Genomic DNA, 20,795 nt, shown 5'->3' with positions numbered 1-20,795 from the left:
GCTTTCCCAGCAATGCTGACATTTTCTAGCATGTGTTTGCTGCATCAGTGAGTATAATTTTGTTACCAACTGCATTTCAGTTCAATTCTGAACAGAAACTTCTCAACAGCTCCATTTGCTACAGAAAGTTGTTTGTGAACATGACTTGTCTTTCTTCCCTTCTGAAGACCGAGACTGCCAGAATTCAGGCCAAGCTTCCCCCTGCACCTCTGAGCAGAGCCCCAGTCCACAGTCTCCCCAGAACAGCTGCTCAGGAAAACCTGCCACTGACCCTAATATGGCTGCATTTAAGGTGTGTGTCTTCTCCTTTGAGGTGCTTTTCTTTGCCTTTGTAGCTACTTTTTTGCCCTGAAGTCTGGACTAGAGAGTAAGTTGTGCTTCAGGAACAGCAAAGTGTTTGTGCCTTAGGCGTAGGTTGTGCTGCATCCACGCTGTTCTGTCCAATTTAAAATGTCAGACTTCAGTGATCTACTCTCCTTCTCAGGGATGTGTTACCAGAGGGCCTGGTCTTAACTGTACCTCTGCAGGTCCTATGGTCATGACAGCAGTTCCTGCTGTGGCTCACAGGAGTGTTATGACAGGTCTCAGTTTACTTGGTCAAAAGCTTCAGGCTTAGTTTTTGTAAACTGTGGCTTTTTGCCATTGTTCTGTTGGGTGTCTTCAGTCTGCAGGGCTCTGGCCATCACTGGAGGGGGAGTTCTCGACCTGCTGAGTTACTTACGTGTCTCCAGTGATACTGTGCTGCTCCACAGACAAGCAGCTCCACAGACTCCACAAGTTACAGCTGTAAAACACTCTGAGACTTACTGGGTAAGAACTCAGTAGTCTAGAGGTAGCATCTGAAAGCTGGCTGTACCTCACATGTGAGCTGACCTTGTCATAACACTTTCTGTGATGGTAGGAGAAGCTTACCCACAAACAACCAGCGCAGGACAATCAGCTGGAACCCTCTCATCCCCTCTCTTGTGAAAGGGAGTGTTACTTAACCATTTTGCAAGTGCCAAGCCCTTTTTGGCTTCTCTGTATAGCCTATGAGTTGCTGTCAGCGTGATTTACTCCCAGGGCAGAAAGGTAAGTTAAAACGCAGCCTGTGATTGCACTCAGCTCTAGTTCTGTTGCAGAGATCTGCCCCTTGCTGAGCATACTGCAAGTTACTGATAAAAGTTTGCAGTTATTTGCTTGGCATAAATGGTCAGTATCTCAGCCTATATAATCAGCCTAATCATCAGCATTATCGGTAGTTGCAGCCTGTTCTTGCTGCTAGAGAGCAAGTTAGCGAAGGAGGAAATTAGTAGGTCTCGCTGAGGATGGGAGAGTGGCCACTAGGTGGAGAAGTGTTCTTAAAAGTAAGGCCACTGCAACGAGATGGGCATTATAGCCACATAAACTGGTCTGCTTAGACAAGAATTGCTTTGGAAGTGTACTGTTAGTGACTTTGGTGGGACAAGAAAGAAAACAGCAATGCGTGCCAGTCTCCAGATGTATGTTCTTTTGCTCTTCTTCATTCCTAGTGAGACTAAACAATTCTGTATTGCTGGGTAATGTTGTTTTTTCAGTTTGGCAAAGCACAGAGGGCACAGCAAATCTCAGTTCTGCTCCTGAACCTGCATTTTCTGTGGTTTTGGTCAGCCACTTTGCTGCTCTATTACATTGTTTTCCTCCAGTATAAAATGGGGTGATGGTGGGCTACTGCCAGGAAGTCTGGCTCTGCCAAAAATGCATTCTCAAAGTGCTTTGGTGGAAGGAACTTCTAAGTTTCTAATGCTACAAATGAAAGTGCTAATTCCTGACAAAGCCTTTATCTTTAGGGTAGGCCAGAGTTGTGGATTTTTATTTCTTAGTCATTTTTATCAGACTGCCTGTTATATGTTAGGAATAAATGATATGGACTGTTTTAAACTGACAGATTTCAACAAGATCCTAAGCAATTTCATGCCTCCAAAACTGGAGTTTGACTTCAGAAAATGAAATTGTTCAGTAGTCCCAGGAGTTTTTTCTTCAGAAAGAAAACCTACAGGGTTTGGAATTGGCACTGGATGCTTGTTTTATAACTTAAATTGCTTAAAATAACTTCTGTATTTAAGTTATTTAATAAATAACAAATCACTGCAAATGTGGCTTTGGGAAGAGTGAATGCCACAATTCAACAGAAATTACACTGTGAATTTGAATAGCTGAAATAGTCATAGCAGTAGAACATTAAAGGAGAACAGCATAGACTGAGCTGATTTTATTCATGCAGAATCGAAGAATGAAGCACATTTCGGAACAAAAACGAAGGTTTAATATCAAGATTGGTTTCAGTACTCTCAACAGCTTGGTTTCAACTAACTCCAAGTCGGTAAGTAACTTTTGGCACTTAAATATGAAATATAAGCAAGAGCCATTCTAAAAAGACTTAATAGCAAATTCAATCTCTTCACTGTCAACTGAGAATGCCAGTCAGTCATTGAAGATACTCAAACTGAGGGACTTGCAAAGGGAAGACTGATAAATCCATGGCTTACAGTCAAAAGTATGTGAAAATGCTTCATCTTTTAAACATTGTTCTTCTGATGCAGCTTCAGATGTTGAACAAGTCTTGTCTGATGAGATGCTGCAGCTTTAAAACCAACAGGGAAAGAAGAGAAACTGATCCTTGCAATCCTTGCTCTTGGGACCCCAGTAATGAAGGGTTTTTTTGTCATGTTTGCAGCATAAGATGACTTTCCATTTACTGTTAGGTCACCTTTCTTCTGACATACTGGCTTTTTTACCTGTTCTGGATGAGTTCTGGTCCCCATAGCCGGACTTGAAAAAGCTATGTTCCAGCCAGTACTGTAAGCTTATTCTGCCTGAACCATGAGCCAGCCAGAAGGCAGGTAGATGCTGCTGATATGATGCTGGGCCTGGCTTAACATACCTCGACATTTGGCCTGAGGTAGTATAATACTCATCTATGAGCACAACTCATTAGCTTAGGCTTCATGCCATGCTAACCACAGCTGAGAGCACAGCAGAGCAACCTTGTGCACCTGTAAATACTGTTGAAACATGTCAGTGAGCCAAAGGAAGAACAAAAAGGTTCAGTGAGGTTTCAGAACTTCATACACCAGTGAGATCCCCGCCTGCCTGGAGCAGTCAGGAGCCTGGCCAGTTCAGACGACTTTGAAAATCCCTCTGGGTCACTTTGCATCTGCCTTGAAGCATTAGTCTCTGTGCCCACAGCCTTACAAATACTTTCAGGGCTGTTTTTTGACCCCCTTACCCATGCATAGATTTACAGAGAAAAAGGTACCCAACTGACTTCTTGTTGTCATATGACTCTGTCCAAATTAAGACCATTTTCTTGGCAATACCAGTTAGGTCACTAAAGTGCAATCAAGATAATGGAAACACAGACTTGTCTGCATAAAAATGTCCTTTAAATGCCAGTGCCTCTTGAAAGATGGATATAATATGAAAGCAGCATGTTGATTTGTTCACATAATTATTATGGTTTTGTATATTTAGGCTGTAAGTTGTCAGAATTTGGCTTCCTGATTGGAAAATTAATGACTTTTGAAAACCCAGCTTTACTGATTATTTTACTGATTCTAAAAATGTCTGATTATTTTATTTCTCAAGTACAGATACTTAATTTGTTCCTCCAAACTGAGTGGTATTTTAAAAAGAATCTGTGATACTGTTTCTCTCTCCTTTGGTGATAGCCAAACTGTGTTGCCTTCTGTTAGTAACTTCTGGTTTCCCAAATGAAATGATCTGTATTGTCAATTTGAAACAACGCTTCTAACAGGGCAATGAATCTATCAGCAGATGTAGCATATCCTTCAGTACTTAAGTGGGAATTGTACATGTTTTCAAGAGGACAGGTAATGAAATGAAACAAATAATTAAATGACTTCTTCCGACAAAGTAGCAAAACTGCAACCACATTTCTCTGTACTAGTGTGCAGACAGGAGTCAGAGAAATGAAGAGTTTAGTATTACCTAAATATTCTGCTCCACCTGTGTCCTTTTGCACACAGTGAAGGAAACTTAAGGTGCTGAAGTGCTTTTCGGGGTGTTACAGCAGGTTAGGGGCAAACTCTTCACCTGTCTAGCTTTGTTCCAGAAAGTGAGCTCTATGTTTGTGTTTGGTCTAGATCAGCCATGCAATCATGCTCCAGAAAACAGTAGAATATATCGCTAAACTACAGCAGGAAAGAACACAGATGCAAGAGGAAACCAGGCGCCTTCGGGAAGAAATCGAGGAGCTAAACGCTGCCATCATGTGAGATTTGGGGAGCTTTCTGTAATGAAGCAGAGCAGCTTGAATGTTGCTTTGGCTAACAACAGGGAATGTTTGCCTCAGATGTCATGCCAAACGGCAGATGGGTATTGAGCAGAAGTAGGATTGCTACCAACTGCTGAACAAAAAGCATAGTTGCTGTGGGATGGGCACTGGTAGCAAACCATGTGGATTTTCAGCAAGCTCTGAGAAGGGATGCCCAGCCATGGCAGCATCAGAAAAGACACATCAGGTCAGTTAGAACACTTGTGGGAAGAAGCCAGTGACATGTTTTTATAAAGTTGTGCTCACTGGGTGATCAAACACTTACTCTTCATGATGGCTTTGCTGCATTTCTTCCAAATGCAGTCAGTTTTCACAGGAGAATAAGACTGAGTACATAAGACACAGGACTTGGAATCAAGAAACTTGCCACTGGCTGCACATAACTCTTGATAAGTCGCTTCACCTTCCTGGTGCCTCAGTTTCCTCTGTGGGTTTAAGATAGTTCTGTGCTATTGCAAAGCATGTTGAGAACCCCGGTGGTTTTTCTTCCATCTACAGCAGTGTTAGGCTTAGGCATTACGTTAGACTTACCAGCAAATCACAACCTTGGGATTTTTCTTTTAAAGTATGATGATGTCTGATTTTATTTCAAATTGATCTGTTTCTGAAGAATCTCTGTAACATTTTCAGCTGTAATACTGCTCAGGAGTAACCCTGTAAATTTTTCTTTTGACTCCTAATGTGCCTTTTTCTAATTGGATGCCAAAAACGTCTTTGTCCTATGTTACACTTTGTTTTCAGCATTGTTGCTTGTAATGAGAAGTGTGTAGAAGCTTGAGAAATTGCTTTGCTGTATGAATATAGACAAAATTGGTGGGAAAACAGTATGTATTCCTGGCTACAACAGTCACATTCTGGAGGGGATCATGCACTGGGAAGCCACATTGGTCAGGGATACTGGGGATACACACTTTTCTCTTGCTATAATTTGGTCTGGAAGTGTCCTTTCTGGTGGGGATTCTGACCTCAGAACATCTTCTTTGCAGTTCTTGTCAACAGCAGCTCCCTGCTACCGGGGCTCCCGTAACACGGCAGAGGTTTGACCACATGAAGAGGATGTTTGATGAGTATGTGAGAAGCAGGACCCTGCAGAACTGGAAGTTTTGGATTGTATCCTTTTTTGTATCGACCTGCTGAACTTGAGGTTTGGTACTGACAGAGCCAAAATCTGGATTTTCGTGTTTAAGCAAAGTTACTTCAATTACATCTGTCCTCAGTTTTCATTCACACCTGTATGTGGTTGTGAATCTCTGCCTTACTGACTGTCATGAGGCAGAACTTGTTCACTTTAAAGCATGGGAGGTAACTTGAAAGTAAAATGCAGTACAAAGGCAGGGTTTCCTTGTAGTGCAAGCAATGTTGGACTGCTGCTGTAACTGTAGTTCTTGTCTCTTGGAAGAACTGAACAGAATAACAAAGATTTTGGAGAAAAAGCTATTACAAACAATTACTGAAGCTGTTGCAATGGTGGTTGTAAAAACTTGCATGTTTTCTTCTCCCTGCCCCTCTTATTTTTTATTTTCTCTTAGTTTTCTGTTTGTCTTTTGTTACAACAGGGAATCAATTTAGTTTCTCTTTGCTTCTCCAGTGCTGCTGGCAGCTGTGCTTGTAGGCAGATGATAATATAGGAGATAGAAAGGTACAAACTGAATGAAGCAAGATTAGTCTGTGCTGTACAGACTGAACTAGTTTGGAGTAAACATCATTAGGTTGGATCAGTTCAGGGCTATTAGTAATTAGCAATGGTCATTAGCATTAACCTTCCCTTTTCCCATTAAACTTCGTTTGTTCATGTAGCTATTTGCACTTCAGATTTTCTGTCTCTGTTCTGTGCTGATTATTTCTCTCTGACTCTGTGGATAACATGAGTATTTCTGTGCATGCTTGTGCATACATGAAGTACAGCATTTTTAATTCTTTCATATATAAAAATGCTTTCTTTGGTGTTCCCTGGTTTGTGTTGGCCCTAGAAAGATACTTCTCTTTTTAGCATTGTTTTAGGAAAAATTTCTTAGCAAGTTCTCAGGCAAACTCTGATAACTTAAGGCTGGTGCAGCTGTTGAACCTCTAGATTCTACAGCACTATTAATTTTATAACAATTCCAACTAAATTACAAACCCAGAGGTTTTTAAATAACCAGTTTGATCCATGCACTAAAGACAATCCTGCACGTGTTTGCTGATGGGATGGTGTGTTCGTTTTATGCTGCTCCAAGATGTTAATTACCTCTGGAATTTGGAACCGAGACACTTTTGGAAAGTGGCAGAGGTTTTCAGGGATGAAGATGCAATTCTGCGTAGCTGCTTTTTGTCATATTTAGGCAAAGAGAAAGGCGTTTGTGGTTGGTGAAAGAAGAGGTAATGTTCCCAGACTTCCCTTTACAAGTCAGGGTGTAACTGTGACCCAACAGTTGTTCTAGCAGCTGGATTGAATCCTTAGTGCATGGCAGTAAAAACTGGCAAGGTCCAGGGGTGAGTGTTAATAATAAAAAAGCTCCTCCTTGTGGAATGACTGTAAAAGAGAGAAGAGCAATTTCATTACAGATATGAAAATGCCATAGTTTCTGTTGCATATAAGAGGGAAATGAGTAATCTGGTTTCTCTTGGGCAACCAGAGATAACCCAAGAATAGAATACTCTTGAATATTAGAATATCCATTGAGTAATACCCATGTTGTTCTTCCAGTCACTGTCAAAGTGTATAAGGGCATGTAAATCCCCTCCAGTGTTACTAGACCTATCTTGATTGTCAGCCACAGTGAGATAGGGATGCATGACAATGCTGAGATTGGTTTGGACCACATTCTTACTTGCTGCTGACATCCAGAGTAACATGATAAAACCACAGATTCTGAGCCTTCACATGAGTGTTATCATCCAGCCAGCTTCTGAAATTACTGTACCTTGAGTCTCCTTGCTGAATTATTGTAATAGAGAAAGCTAGTTTGAGTTCATATATTCTAGGAAAGCTCATCTGAAAGCCTTGGAGCTGGGGCAGCTGAAGCTTGTGGCGGCACTCTGTGCATCCTAATACACTGCAGGCTAAAAATCCTGTCTGCTCCTTTTCTGCCAGGAAGGTTATTGCCAATTCCATCCCATCCTTCCAAGCTGTGACAACAGAGAGCCAAAATGAAAGCCTGACAGTCCTCAGCTTGCTACTGTTCTGGTCCATATTGAACTGAGGGTCATTTTTTTCCTTTGTCTTAATGTTAAAGATGTAAAACAGACTCTTTGAAATGTTGCAATGCCTCTAGTAGTTGCAGTCTGTTTAGAAGTGCATTGTTTTCTCTGCAGAAAATAGGGAAAGGCTGTAGTAGCCTTTCCTGTAGAATGTTTTGAACTCCTCCTTTGTTGTCTCCCTTAACATTTGATGATTTGCAGTTCAGCATTATTATTAAGCCATTGTTTGAGTCCTTCAATGGGATGGTTTCCTCTACAAGCTTTAAGGATCTGAATCAAACTGCAATGGCCTGGGTGGATCAGCACTGTTCTCTTCCTGTTCTGAGGCCAAGTAAGTAAGGTTCTCTCCAGCAGTTATTCCAGATCATTGAAAGTGAGACCATATAGAACACTATTTCTTGAAAGCCAGGGGATGACAAAGAAATCACATGGTACTAAATATGACTTCCAGTTCCTTTCTCTTAGCGGAAAAATATGAACCTCTTTTGACTATGAAGACACTCGGTTGCATGATTAAGACTGAACAGGAAAAAACCAAACAGCAAATGTGGATACCAGAATTTAAACAGTCTCAAGCTGCATTGAAATTTCAGGTGCTCCACTGTAGTTGGAGTGAGTTTGGCAGTGTGATTTACGTCATTCTGAAGGAAGAGTGGAGATTCATATTCGGCTTTGGAATGACCTTCTGTCTGGGCATGATTGCTTGGTTCTTTCCCTTTTGCATTTCAGCAAGTATTTACATTTACAGTTGTAATTCCCAAATGGTGCCCTCTTCTGTAGAAGGAGTAGTTTACAACCCAATAGTGGGTTGTTTGAAGCACTACATCTGCACAGTTCTTACACATCTGTTTATTGCTGTTGCTGTGTGTGGTGTGCATGTTTTGCAGAGTTATTTCCATAGATGTGTCTAACAGCCTCGCAGTACCTGCACACTGTCCTGCGTGGATCTCTTTGCAGTCAGACTAACAGCTTTTCTTGATGCTTTTCTGACTTTTTTTTACAGTGGTGCTGAACACCCTCCGGCATCTGAGTACAACCACCTCAGTTCTGTCGGACCCATCGCGCCTGCCAGAGCAAGCTGCTGAGGCAGTTAACAAGATGAACAAAACAGCTGATGAAACTTAACAGCCAAAGACAATGAGTTGCTTATACAGGGGGTGGGGACCCTGCCAGTCCAGCAGCCTGGTGAGGCTCCTTTCAGTTGATGCACTTTAGAAAGAATTCTCTCCATCACACGAGACGTTGTTCAGGGCATCTGGCTCTGCCTTCAGAATCTGTGGAACTCTGAGGCAACGTTGTCATAACGTTTTGATTCTTCTTCAGTGCTGTGCTGTACTCCATTAAGTAAGAAAACACCAAGCTCAGGTAAATTCAGCAGGTTTGAGTCCTGCAGGCAGCAATATATCTCCATCAATGCAGCATGCATCTATATGCAACAAACACACTTCTATGAAAAAGCTTTGAGTACCAAGTTCTTTGAAGTGTCAATCTTGTACACCAAGGGATGTTCTCCTGAAGGAGAAATACACTTCCAATTTCATCAAATGAAATGTGCTTTTTATTTTGTTTTCTGGTATTCAGTTCCATTTGTTTTACTTGAATAGTGAGAGTTGTTAAACAGATTCATCTTTAAAACCAAAGGAGAAGAAAAATCCGTCAATGATGTCAACTCGTGGCAAAAATACTAGAATTAAAATCTCAGGCTCTGTTTTGTGTATCTTTATTTTCATGAGTGTATCATTGCATATGATCAGTTTCAAGACATGCTTTATTTTCTAGCAAATAAAGTAGCTGATTTGTATTCCTTTTCCTGATACAGCCTTTGCAAGTGAGTCAATAGCAGGCTGTGCAGGAAGGGCAAGAAAGGAGTTTTAAATGACATAGATTCTGCAATTAGGATGTATGGATTTCATACCCATTTACTCTCTGAACTGTTTTCTTTGCACTCTGCAGAGTTCAGCTGCCTTCCTCATAAAATGTGCACATATGAAACACATCCATAGATAAATGTAGTAGCGCTTCAGAGACAAGAATTGAGTTTGTAATGTTAAGAAATAGGCTTTTTTGCTGTCTCAGAAACTGTATCAAAGCACATGGACTTCTAGGCAATTCTTTACTTCTTTCTTGCTTGTTCTTTTTGCCTTCTATCTGAAAAGCCTGAAGGACTTAGGTATATTTGGTCTGTATGGGAAGGTTATGTTCAACATGAATGACAAAACATATAAAAATGTTTAAAACCCAAAATAGTGCATAACATTTTTCTGTGACAGTCTCAGCAAGCACTGTGCTCTGCTGCAGGTAAACTTAAGTCTTGTTACAGCAGTCTCTGTCCATCCTGAGACAGCACTGGGATATTTGTTCCAGCTGATCATTCGTAGTCTGGAGTGATCCTAAGACCCTTGTAATTCCACTCACTGATGCTGATTCTTAAGAGCTATGCAAACTATGGGTAATGTCTCCCTTGTACCTCCAGTGACTGGTTTTCTCCCAGTTTCAAAAGCAGGCTGCCTGGATGCGATTAGCGGCTGGTACAGTGCTAAAACGAGGAGCAGCTGAAACACTGGGGCATTGCACAGTGCTGAAATGAGGTCACTAGGTTCTCCTTTGGGGGATGTAGTTTTTCTCAGCACTGGGTGGGCCAAAGTTTATAAGAAAGCAATAGGCCTGGGGAGTAGGATGAAGCAGTGGGAGTATTTTTCTTCCTTGTTCTGAGATGTTGCAGCTAATGGCTTTCATTGCAGAGTTCGCTTGTCTGTGAGCAGGCCTGTAGCAAGAGGAAAGCATGAAAGGTTAACCCTTCTCCTTGAGCAAGAGGTACTGTGAGTTGAGGACTTGGGCACTGCTGGGGGGAGAGCTGAAGCAGAAGACAAAACAGCATGATCTGAGTATCAACATGCCTTTCTGTAGCTCTGCAGACAAATGAAAGATACTTTGTTGGTTTGTTTAACGATAGATCTAACATATCATTTGAAGCTTGTGGCACATGGGAAAACCTGTGCCCTTGTGACAGAACCAGCAAAAGTCCAGGTCTCAGTAAGGAATGGTTTGTGGAAATAGTGTGTAAAGGGTTGTCATAGTAATTAAATAGCAAGTAGATTTTCTGGGGCATCCATATCAAAGTCTTTCATACACAATGTTGTAATCAAGCAATACTCTTTGGGATGCATCTGGATAAAAAGTGTTGACTTAAGTGTAGGTTCTTTTTTAAATCAGCACTTTAGATCCTCCCATTTTTATCATTGATTGTGAGCTTGGTTCTGAGGAAGTCATTTAACACTGTGATTAGCTGGGGAGTTTTTTCTTTGCTGGCCTGTCTCATTGAGATGCAGAGATAGCTGCATGTGGATTTGCATGTTAAAAGTACTTACCCACTTTTCTAGAAAGAAATCAGTAGGCAAATTGTCCAGGAACACTCACTTGTGTTTTTGCTGTACTTTTCAGATGAACAAATCCTCTAATGCCTCCCCTACAGTGTGGTCTCCTCCTTGTCAGGCAGTGATTGTGCTTGATTTCTACTGTTCCTGGTATCAGTAACATCAAGAGTTTTGTCTCAACAAGCAAAGTGCACTGCAAGCACACTTCAAAGCCCAGGGAAGTCTGATGACTACTAAGCTTAAATGGATTGGAAGTTGAAAGGGAAGGGGTAGTGTGACTGAACTGCTAAAGATTTTGTTCATTCACAGGTTTTAGCTGGATGTGGATGGAAAAACCATCATGCTCATTGCAGCATGAGCTGGTTACAATTGGAGGTAAAACACTTATTTTAATAACTGGTAGAGAAACAAGCTCATGGCACTATTAAAAGATTGCAAATCTGTACACAGTAAAGAGAAAAACATTAAATCAAAGATTGCTTACTTAGGCAAGAGTGTAGGAGGGAAGGAAGGAAAAGTGGAAAGATACTTTCCACGTAGTGCAGTTACCAGAAATGATGTGTCTGCTCTTTGAAGCAGCAAGTCAATGTATTTTTTTCTCACCCTATTATTGCAAATCAGAATTCTTTTCTTCTATCAGTCAGCCTTGTGAGGGGTGTGATTTCACTTCATTTGGAGACACAGGAGGAGGAAGAAAGCTGGTTTATGTCTCACATCTGCACAGTGAAACTGCTGAGGATCGGTATGAAAAGCGATTGACCACGTATGTATTAATTCTGCAGTTTCCACTTTGGTTTATATTTGAACTCCTTTGTCTGTCTTACTCAATGAGGAGTCTAAGTGCATCGTCTTTAAAAAAAAAAACAACTGTTTGGTAACACTTTGTCCCTTAGTTTAAGCAGTCTGATTTCCTCAGTGTCACCAAAGTACACTTAAGCAAAACACACAGTGCCTATGGTCTATACAGAATTACAGATGATGCACATCTGTCTTCAGTGAATTGGTGCTAAACTAATTTTAATGAATTCCCATACAATTGAACACAAATCATATTCAGTCAAATCCAACACATTTCATTCAAAGGAATGGCTAGATAAAGCAGTGATGGCCAGTGATACGCACAAAGTCAAGCTGAGGTTGTCTCGTGGTTCCTTCTGACCCTGAATTCTATCAGTTACTGTATTTAGGTGGCTCTCACCACAAACATAAGTTCTGGAGAACTTGTGCATTATCTGGTATAGTCACTAGGTTTGTATGATGCTCCCTGTTAACAGGAGGAGTAAGTGCTGAAAGTCTAGGAGCAAACTAGAATTGAAGGAATTAATGAGTAGTAGGAACAGATGCAACTGCATACTTCATCTTGATAGTCTGATCTCTGCACAAAACCAAAGGATTCTTGATTAGTACCATTTGACCTGATTGACATGTTCTTCCATGCTTTCCTAGACTTTTTGGGAAGCCTTCCTTGAAGGGAAGCTTACTAGAGTGTTTCCATCTGTGCCTTAGATCTTGGCGTCATGTATGTATTCGATTTACCTTGAGTCATACGTTTGTTCCCCTATTACAATGCTATGTGGAAAATCCAGTGAACTGACAAAGTGGGGCTTCACTGGGATTTAAGAGGATTTTATCTGCATGGCAATTACTGTGTCCCTCTGACACTGAGGTTGTGGAAAATTGTGCATATGTGTGGAAGAAACTGCGTCTTTCCTGCTGACTTCACCATCCTCCTGCATACACAAGCACATCTGCACACGTGTGCATACTGTCGTAGCAGAAGTTTGACAGATACCAGTAAATATGCAAATGCATCAATTTCTAAATCTGAGATGGCTTGAAAAGACGAATTGCATTGAAAAATAGCATCCCTTTACTTTGTATCTTCAGGGGTTTTTACATTCCCTTGAGTGTGTGTGTGCGTGCATGCGTATGCACGTTGTGGAGGTTTTGTTTGCTTCTGAAGTGCAAAACTGCTGAAGAGCAGTTTGAGAGCAGGAGGAGGAAGCTCACTGCAGAAACATTCAGTAAGATCATGCTTTTGCAGCACAAAATGTTTGAAAGCTATTACACTTTATGTGTTTCTGGAGCGGATAATTCTTGCCTTGATGTTGCCGACTAGAAGATACAATGGGTTGTCGACTGTTTTGACCTTTTTCTTTCTTTTTTGGTTCCTTTCCACATTTATTGCATGGGAAAACACCCAAATAGTGGTAAGTGGTTTAGAGATTTGGTCATACCAGTCTTGGAGGACTATGGACAACTGTTGATGACTTTTAGGTGACACAGCGGGAGTTTTCCTATTACTCCTCAGTTTATACACTTGAGTTTCAGAGAAAATCATTTGTTCTGGGGTTTTTAGTTTTATAGGGCTCCACTATTGTTCCTGCAACATCAGTTAAGGCTTCAGGTTTCTTTTTGTTTCATTCTTGGTCGGATTTCTGTGTTAGAGCAGAAGTGGTAGTACTGAATTGTAGCTTGATCTGTAAAACTTGATTCTGTTACAAAGAAACACATCTTAGATAATAGAATGACTGAACTGCTTTTATATCTGAACTTTGCCATCATGAGTAAAGGTTTTGAATCAAAAGTTATCAATGTTAGGAGCAAGCCTTTAAATTAACAATACAATGAATAAATTGCTCTTTTTCTTCTTCTAACCTTGTATTTAAATGTGTTTTAAGTGAATGGAGTTCATTCTTGTTAAAAAAAAAACAAAAAAAACCAAAAAAGGGAAAAAAAGAGCTTGGAGGTATGAGGACTTCAGGTTGTGCTCTTGCTTTGCCTAGGTTTCCTGTTCTGTTGCATGACACAACTTCTGTTGTGCTGTTGATATGTAGCACTTTTCAGTAGGTCTGTCAAAATTGTGCAATGCATTTTTTTTTTATATTTACAACCAAAACAATAAAGGTTATTTTTTGGAAGAACCTGGGTTTAATGCCTTTATTTTCTATCTGGATGTGGCGAAATGGTAAGTGGAATTGTTCCTGGACCAGGACCAGCACTTGCCATCCTCTTTGCAAGTCTGAAAGGTGACAAGGACTCGTTTCCCTATTAGAAATGCTGAAGTTGTCCCTTTGATCTGTGTTTGGCTTTCCTATTGCAAGGCTTATATCCTCTGCTGAGCTTCTGAAGCTTGGACTCCTTTTAAGACTTAGAGACTGGGAAAGGACAGTTGGGCTAAAGCACCATCTCCACAAGTCCAGGTGTCTGCAGAGGGTACATGTTTCTTCACCCTGTGAAGAATAACCGGTGAGCTGCTCTTTCACATTTTGCATAGATTTCCAAATGTCCTGATGTTCTGATGTGTCCCTGAAGTTGCCAGACTTATGTTGATAATTATATTAAGCATAACAGTGAGAGCAAGCCCTTTTGACGAAACAAAGCAGACAAACATCTATTTCTTTCTGCCCCTAACAGGTCAGTAATTCAAACCCCTGGTATAAAACTCTTAAGCCTGTAGGGGCTGCACCAATGCCCTGAGCCCTGATGGTCTTTCTTGCTTGCAGCCTTGGACCTTGGGCTCTTGGCTGACATACCCCCTGGCCAGTGGACTCCACAGAGCAGCACTGAGATGGTTAACATGGTATTTCCATGGAACTAATGCCCGTGTTAGGCATTGAGCTGCTTAAATCCATTTAAAAGCTGAAACAAATAACATTTCATCTTTGCTGTTACTGACTGATTCTTGGTTTTCCCTGGTAGGACGCTTCAGTTGTCCCCTCATTGGTGTATTGGATTTTCTTGCCCAGTGGAAGCAGCATTGGGTGACTGAGGCTGTAGCTGAAGCAAAAGGTAACAGATGAGTGAAAAGAGGGATTTCATTTCAAAATCATTCCACAAGAGTTGATGCTGATTAATCTCATCCTTGCGATTGGTGGTTTTTGACTTCATACAGTGTACAAGAACTTTTGATGAGTCAGTCTTGTGGTTCTAGGGGAAGGTAGAGCAGTGTTCTAACTCTGTTAATTTTTTACATATCTCAGCTTGATCTCACATAAAGCATTTTGGTAGGGGAAGGCAGTGAATAACAGTGCTACCTAAGCAGCAATAAACCAACATCTCAGCCTGACTTCTCTTTCAGCCAAGCATTACAAATGCCTGTGTTACTGCAGTGATGCTATCAAACCTCTCTGGGAGGAAGCTGTGGCTGGAGAGCACTGTTTCTTTACTACCAATTTTGTGTTGATTTCAGTGTGGCTGGTATGTGCCAAAATACAGTTACTGAAATGGCTCGTTTTTGTGGCTGATTCTGCGAATCTTTAAACACTGCTAAAATGGACTATGTTCTATGGAAATTATGCCAAATAGAATCACTGCTGCAAGGGAATTGGCCCTTCAATGGGCAAATAGCTCGGGGATCTCTGTAAGTAAAAGAATAGAAAGCAATGCTCACTAGATTTTAATTATTTTAACCTGTATTTACCCTCAGGAGCTCTTCTATGCTTATTGTTGTCCTTGAGGGCTTTCTCCTCCTGAGGGTGTGGGCAGAGAATGAATAGTTGGGTGTTGGGGAAGTTCCCTGTGTGCAAACACAGAAGAGTCCCTGTTGTCATCCGGAGAGGTGTTTAATGTGTTCAGCGTGTTCCTGTCTTGGAACAAGGTGTGTGTATCACAAACCCCAGCGCCTTTCCATCACAAAATGGAAACAAACCCACAAAAGATGAGACTCATCACATCCCTAAGTAATGTGGCTGCCTGCCCTTTCGACATGTCTTAGAAAGCCCGTTTGCGACTCTTCCATCTCAACTGTTCATTCCTCTAAGGCTTTGAAAGCCAACAGCTTCATTTTCAGTCAGGTTAAATAGAGAACTTCTGAAAGGAAGCCACACAACCACCTCTGTGTTAGGGCTACTGTTGGCTCTCACATCTCTTTACTGTGCAGTCCAACCTCAGTCATTCAAAATATGACTCTAACCTGTTTAATGTCCCTGCCTTTTCTGAAGCTACCCCATTTTCTCATGGGAAGAGCTTTTCAAGAAGAAGCCTCTATGTCTGCCTAGATTGACAGGGAACCAACTGTATTGGGATAGACAAAAGGACAGTCTACCTACAGAACCTAAATAAACTAGTGTCTGACAGCATCAGTGGCTGTTCACTATATCAGCCTGCAGAAATGAGCATAGTGCAGGTGTCAGAAGTGTTTTAGTGATGTAGTTGTGTCACTTTGTGTATCAGACTGCAGTCACTGTTTCTGTCTCGCTTACCTGGGCATGCACTTACGCTCATTCCAACTCCTCAGGGGCTGTTGGTCATCACTTCATGACCTCAGCCCTTTGAAGTTTGATCTTCTGTTATCAGCCAGCCCATCTGCTTTGCTGCGTCCTAAATGCCTGTGGCAAAGCACTGTTCTCTTTCAAGCACATATGATGAGAGCAGCAGCTTGTCACGATTTTGCATAAGCTTGTTTCTCCCTTCTTCAAGCTCCCGTGTGGGTGAGCTCAGGCTCTGGAGGTGAGCTGACTCTGCAGGGCTGGCAGTGCCCTCATGGGGAAGAACAACTCTTCCTTTTCGGGTTGCTCTTCCTGTAAGGTGCACTGGTACAGACCATCTGACTCACTTTAACATCTTGTTTGAGCTTCTGAGGAAATCTTTTGTCTTTTCCAAGGAAAACACTTTCATTTGGCTATTTACATATTCACAAGGTGAAAGAAAAGAGAGGAAACCGCAGGGACTGGCCCTGTATAATCCTCTGGCTCAGCAAGGCTTAAGTGGTTTGTATCAGCCATTGGAAATGGTGATGTCTTAAGCCCTCAGGTTGTGAATGTCTTCCTGTTCGTGGTGATTTGCTGACACTACCTGATAAAGTCAGCAGATGTTGCTTCTGCCTTGGGGATAAGCACATCCCCCATCAGTGATCTTTTTCCATTCACTCTTCTTCCTCTGCTAAAAATTAAGGATATTCATATCAAATATAACTAATATTATAATAATATAATTTATAGACTATATAATTAAATATATTTAAAATTAAATATAATCAAATATAATTAATTAAGGATATTGATAAAAATTAAGGTTTAAATTGCACTTTTTGGACCTTGGAAAATTTGGCAGACCTGAACTAAGCAGATAGAAGGAGTGCCCCAGCTACTATTGCATCTGCTGCTCATGGGGATAGTGCTGAGATTCCCAGGACTGGCAGGTACCTTTCTTACGCAGAAGACATCAATACCCACCTTTGGACTCACCATGCTTGCACAAGGCTCAAACAGGTCAGAGAGGTGGTTAATTAAAACATGCTCTGAATTCAAGATGTGTCACTGACAAAAGAACTGTGCTGTTTGCGTTACCATCAGAACCCAGGATAACAGTCTCAGATCTGCCCTCTTCTTTCTGCCTGTTGTCACTATGTGACACGGTGGCATCTGAAACTGGTTCCGTTTGAGAGGAATTCTTCCCCTGGCTCTGGCAAGGAGTTTGGTCCCTGTGTTTCTCTGGGGGGTCCTAGAAAAATATTCCAGTTTCCCAAGACTGATTCATTTTGGGGACTGGCAGTGACTTGGCTGATGTCAAGAAACCACTTTTCCTGGAGAAGTCTGGGTAGAACAGGACTGGATCTCCAGCAATGGGAGGAGTAAGAGCTACAGCTCCTCAGCCCTAATGGCACTGTCTTGAAGAACCACCCCAGCAGAAGGGTGAGTTGGGCACTGATGTATTGAGAGGATTTAAAAGGAGAACGGAGAGGATGAACTGGTACCAAAATCCCTCACTCCAGCTCCCCTTGGGCTTTTCACAGCCTTGGAGAGAAGGAGCACTGGTACACAGGGGCTCAATCCAGCTGCAGTTCCCTGGATATTCAGAACATAAATAGGGCTGTGTGCTAGTGTGAACCCACCACCAGTGAGCACAGGGGTAGCAGCAGAAAGCGGAGTGATTTTTGCTCGTGTTTTAAGTAGGTGTTTCAAGTAAAATTATTTTTTAGATACAGCTAAATAATGTTACATTTTTTGAACTGATTTTTTTTTTCCATTTTCTATTGCTCCTCGACTGTTTGAGTGCCTCTGCTCTGTGACCAGCTCCAGGACCAGTGTGTATGGTCCATTACACCAGTGTGTATGGCTGCGTACGTAACCAGCCGTGTTTCGGTGTAGTGCTTGTGGCAGACCTAACCCAGCAATAATCCACCCTTCAGAAGTGGGGGCTGATGTGAAAACAATTTACCCACTGGTGTATCCAAGCAAGGATAAGGATACACCAGCTTCTTAAGGAACTTAAGAAACAAAACTTCACCTTCTATGAATAAAAATGGATGGGAAAGGAGGATATGTGCTGTCTCTAGCATCTGTAACATTAGGACCAGAAATAGCTACTTCAGTTTACCATTTAATAAAACACCAGGTTTATAGGGCAAAAAAAATATTGTAAAGAAGAATTACATGGTAAAAAAAGAGAATCCAACAAGAATAATTTTATTTAATATCATTGTAATTAAATTCCAGGTTCTATCCCAATGTAATGACAGAAAATTATTAAACCCATTCACCTGTTAAGTAGCACATATATTATTTATCCCTTTCAGTATTAAAATATAAAAGTTTAAAATCTGAATATAAATATATAAACTATATAATTGTTAAAATCAATGTATAAAAATAGATGTATTATACGAATTCATAAATGCAGTTCACTTAGAAGTATAAAATTAGTCTGATAACTTTTGAGATAAAATTGCAAGATAAAAATACAAATAACATTAAAATGACTGCAGTCATGCTGTTCTGTTTGTTCATGTTGTATCGGTTAATTAAATCACCCTGACTTACATTACTCCATCCTTTTTCTATGCTGTTGCAAATAAAACAGTATAAATAGGTCTATAATAAATACGATCAATAACCAAAGACATTTATCCTTTACATATTAATTTAAACTAGATTATAGAGTTTAAATATGGAGAATAGCAAATACATGATCATTGTTGTTCCTGGCATCAAACTGATCACATCACTACTGATAGGTCACACTTAGCCAAGTTTCCTCATCCTGGTATATTACATTTCTGCTGAAGAGTACATTTTGGTTGTGTTCTGCATAAACTGTTTATATCTCTCTAAAACCCACCAGATGTACATCTTCTTGTCTGCTGTTTTCATCCTCTGGATCTGGCTACGATCCACCTGTGGAAGGTCCTGGTTCTGGCAGGTGTAAAGGGCAGCTCGTTCACTCAGAGTCACGTTCAGCTGGCGGATGTTTGCATTGACGAGCTGAGTTAAGTTCTTACCGCAGATGGATTCTATGTCGCTTCTCAGATCTTGCAAAATGTTGTAGAAGACATGGAAAAAGCAGCAATGTGCATCAAAAGCTGGGCACAAGGGTATCTTCTGCACTATGTCTTTGGCTTGGGAGGCAGCAGAGAGCCAGCCTGCAGTTTGGGATGTCACAGGGCTACACGTATTCTGTAGGGGAGGAAAAGGAGAGACATTATTAATCTTTAGGTTTGCATCTTTCTTGGTAATCACTTTGTGTTTGAATGTCTGGGCACATAACACCTATCTTTCAGTTCGTGCATGCTTGGGTTTCTTTGTTGTTGTTCAATGGCTGTATTAACACCTACGCTCCTTTTATTGAGTAGGTATTGCACACTATCTGTGTGCAGCACTTTCTGTCTTAATACCCTGGTTGGCTTTGGTTTTTTTCCTTTGCCATATGGGCAAAATCTACTCACGCAAAGATGTGCTCGGCCTGAGCATACTTTCATCATTTTCAGCAGAGGTGGTTTTGATTTCAAGAATGAATTTGGGGGAAATGTTTTATGTTGATTTGTATCAGCGTGTTCCCAGGAATTGAGATCTGTCTGAAGCATTGACACTTGGGTTCAGTGCACGTTGTACCTTCCCCAAGCAGGAGTTTCGGCAGAAGTGCTCCTGACTGCTCTAGTACTGGGATCAGACCCAAGAGCAAAGCAATTCTCTCCATGTTTCCACTGATCACCTCAAAACAGATGCCTGCTTCAAGCCCAGCGTGACTCAGGAAGCCAAGAAGGAGCAATGCTCTTCATCTGGAAGTTCAAAGCTAGCAGTTAGCTGAGGCAAAGTTGCCCAAACTTTCCGCAGCTGTTCTAGACATTGCTCCAACTGTGCCCTAAAATACTTCAATGTAAATGCCTTCCTTTTTGTATGGAATACAGAGAAGAGACTATTTTAGGTTCTAACCCAAATGTTTCTCTTCCGATGATCTTTCTAGTATATTATAGTAATTCAAGAGATTTCTGCACAAAGACATGGCAAATGCAAAATAGTGCACTTACGTAGTTCTTAAACAAGGCAGTGGCTTGCCATTCTATCACCCATGCTAAGGGCTTTAGTCGAGTAGTAAAATGCTTCTGCATCTGTCCTGTAGTAATTTTGCTTCCTTCTGAGGTGGCTGTTGGTGCCAAGGAGCCCAAAGGAACCAGTGAACAGAAGAGGAAGATCGCAAACCTGTTGATCTCTGCATTTGAATAAAGAAGGGAAGGAAGACAAGAACACCATGATCAGTCTCAAGCCTCTACATCATTTTTGCAAAGCTTCCTGCTTTTGTGCAGCACACTAAATGCCTAAAGGGATCGACATGAAGTGGCTGAGGTAATGATGAACACCAACCAGTCCAACGTTAGACGAGTAGCAAGGTTAAATGGTACCCACCTGCTCGGCGTTTCATGGTCGGCTTGGACTGCAGCTGACTTGGCCGAAGGCTGGCTGGACGCTGGCGTTCGAGCTCTTTGTTGCCTGCAGTGCTGTGGATGTGACCAGCCAAGCTGCATTTAAGTACCCTGGAGGTTTGCGTCAGTGGCTCCACGATGGTTTTTTTTTCTTCGCTGGTGATAGTTTGGGGTTTTTTCTTTTTTGACAGATTACGTCAAAACTTGGTTCGAATGAGTCTGTGCTGATTGTGATCTAGATGCAGTTTCAAACTGACATGGATGGTGTCCTGTATCATCTGTCTGG

General features: G+C 41.3%; 1 protein-coding gene across 3 annotated transcripts in view; it reads left to right on the top strand.

Annotated features, from left to right (window-relative positions):
• MLXIP (MLX interacting protein) overlaps positions 1–9,218 on the top strand; it is a 45,475-nt gene extending 36,257 nt beyond the window's left edge. For 2 of the 3 annotated variants that reach the window (XM_061344569.1, XM_061344568.1), the window contains 6 exons: positions 168–292; positions 2,243–2,341; positions 4,125–4,252; positions 5,302–5,425; positions 7,697–7,826; positions 8,499–9,218. In XM_061344569.1, coding sequence (XP_061200553.1) covers positions 168–292; positions 2,243–2,341; positions 4,125–4,252; positions 5,302–5,425; positions 7,697–7,826; positions 8,499–8,620 — 728 coding nt within the window. In that variant the 3' untranslated portion in view covers positions 8,621–9,218. Of the gene's footprint in view, positions 1–167; positions 293–2,242; positions 2,342–4,124; positions 4,253–5,301; positions 5,426–7,696; positions 7,827–8,498 lie in introns of those variants that run through there. The other variant, XR_009724075.1, reaches the window with a different exon arrangement.
• The last annotated feature ends 11,577 nt before the right edge of the window (positions 9,219–20,795 follow it).

Source organism: Neopsephotus bourkii, unplaced genomic scaffold (genome assembly GCF_033783945.1).
Source record: "Neopsephotus bourkii isolate Nb327-2 ecotype Australia unplaced genomic scaffold, CSIRO-AGI_Nbou_v1 NB_230, whole genome shotgun sequence".
NCBI classification, from domain to species: domain Eukaryota; kingdom Metazoa; phylum Chordata; class Aves; order Psittaciformes; family Psittacidae; genus Neopsephotus; species Neopsephotus bourkii.
This window is presented reverse-complemented; position numbering and strand designations above follow the sequence as displayed.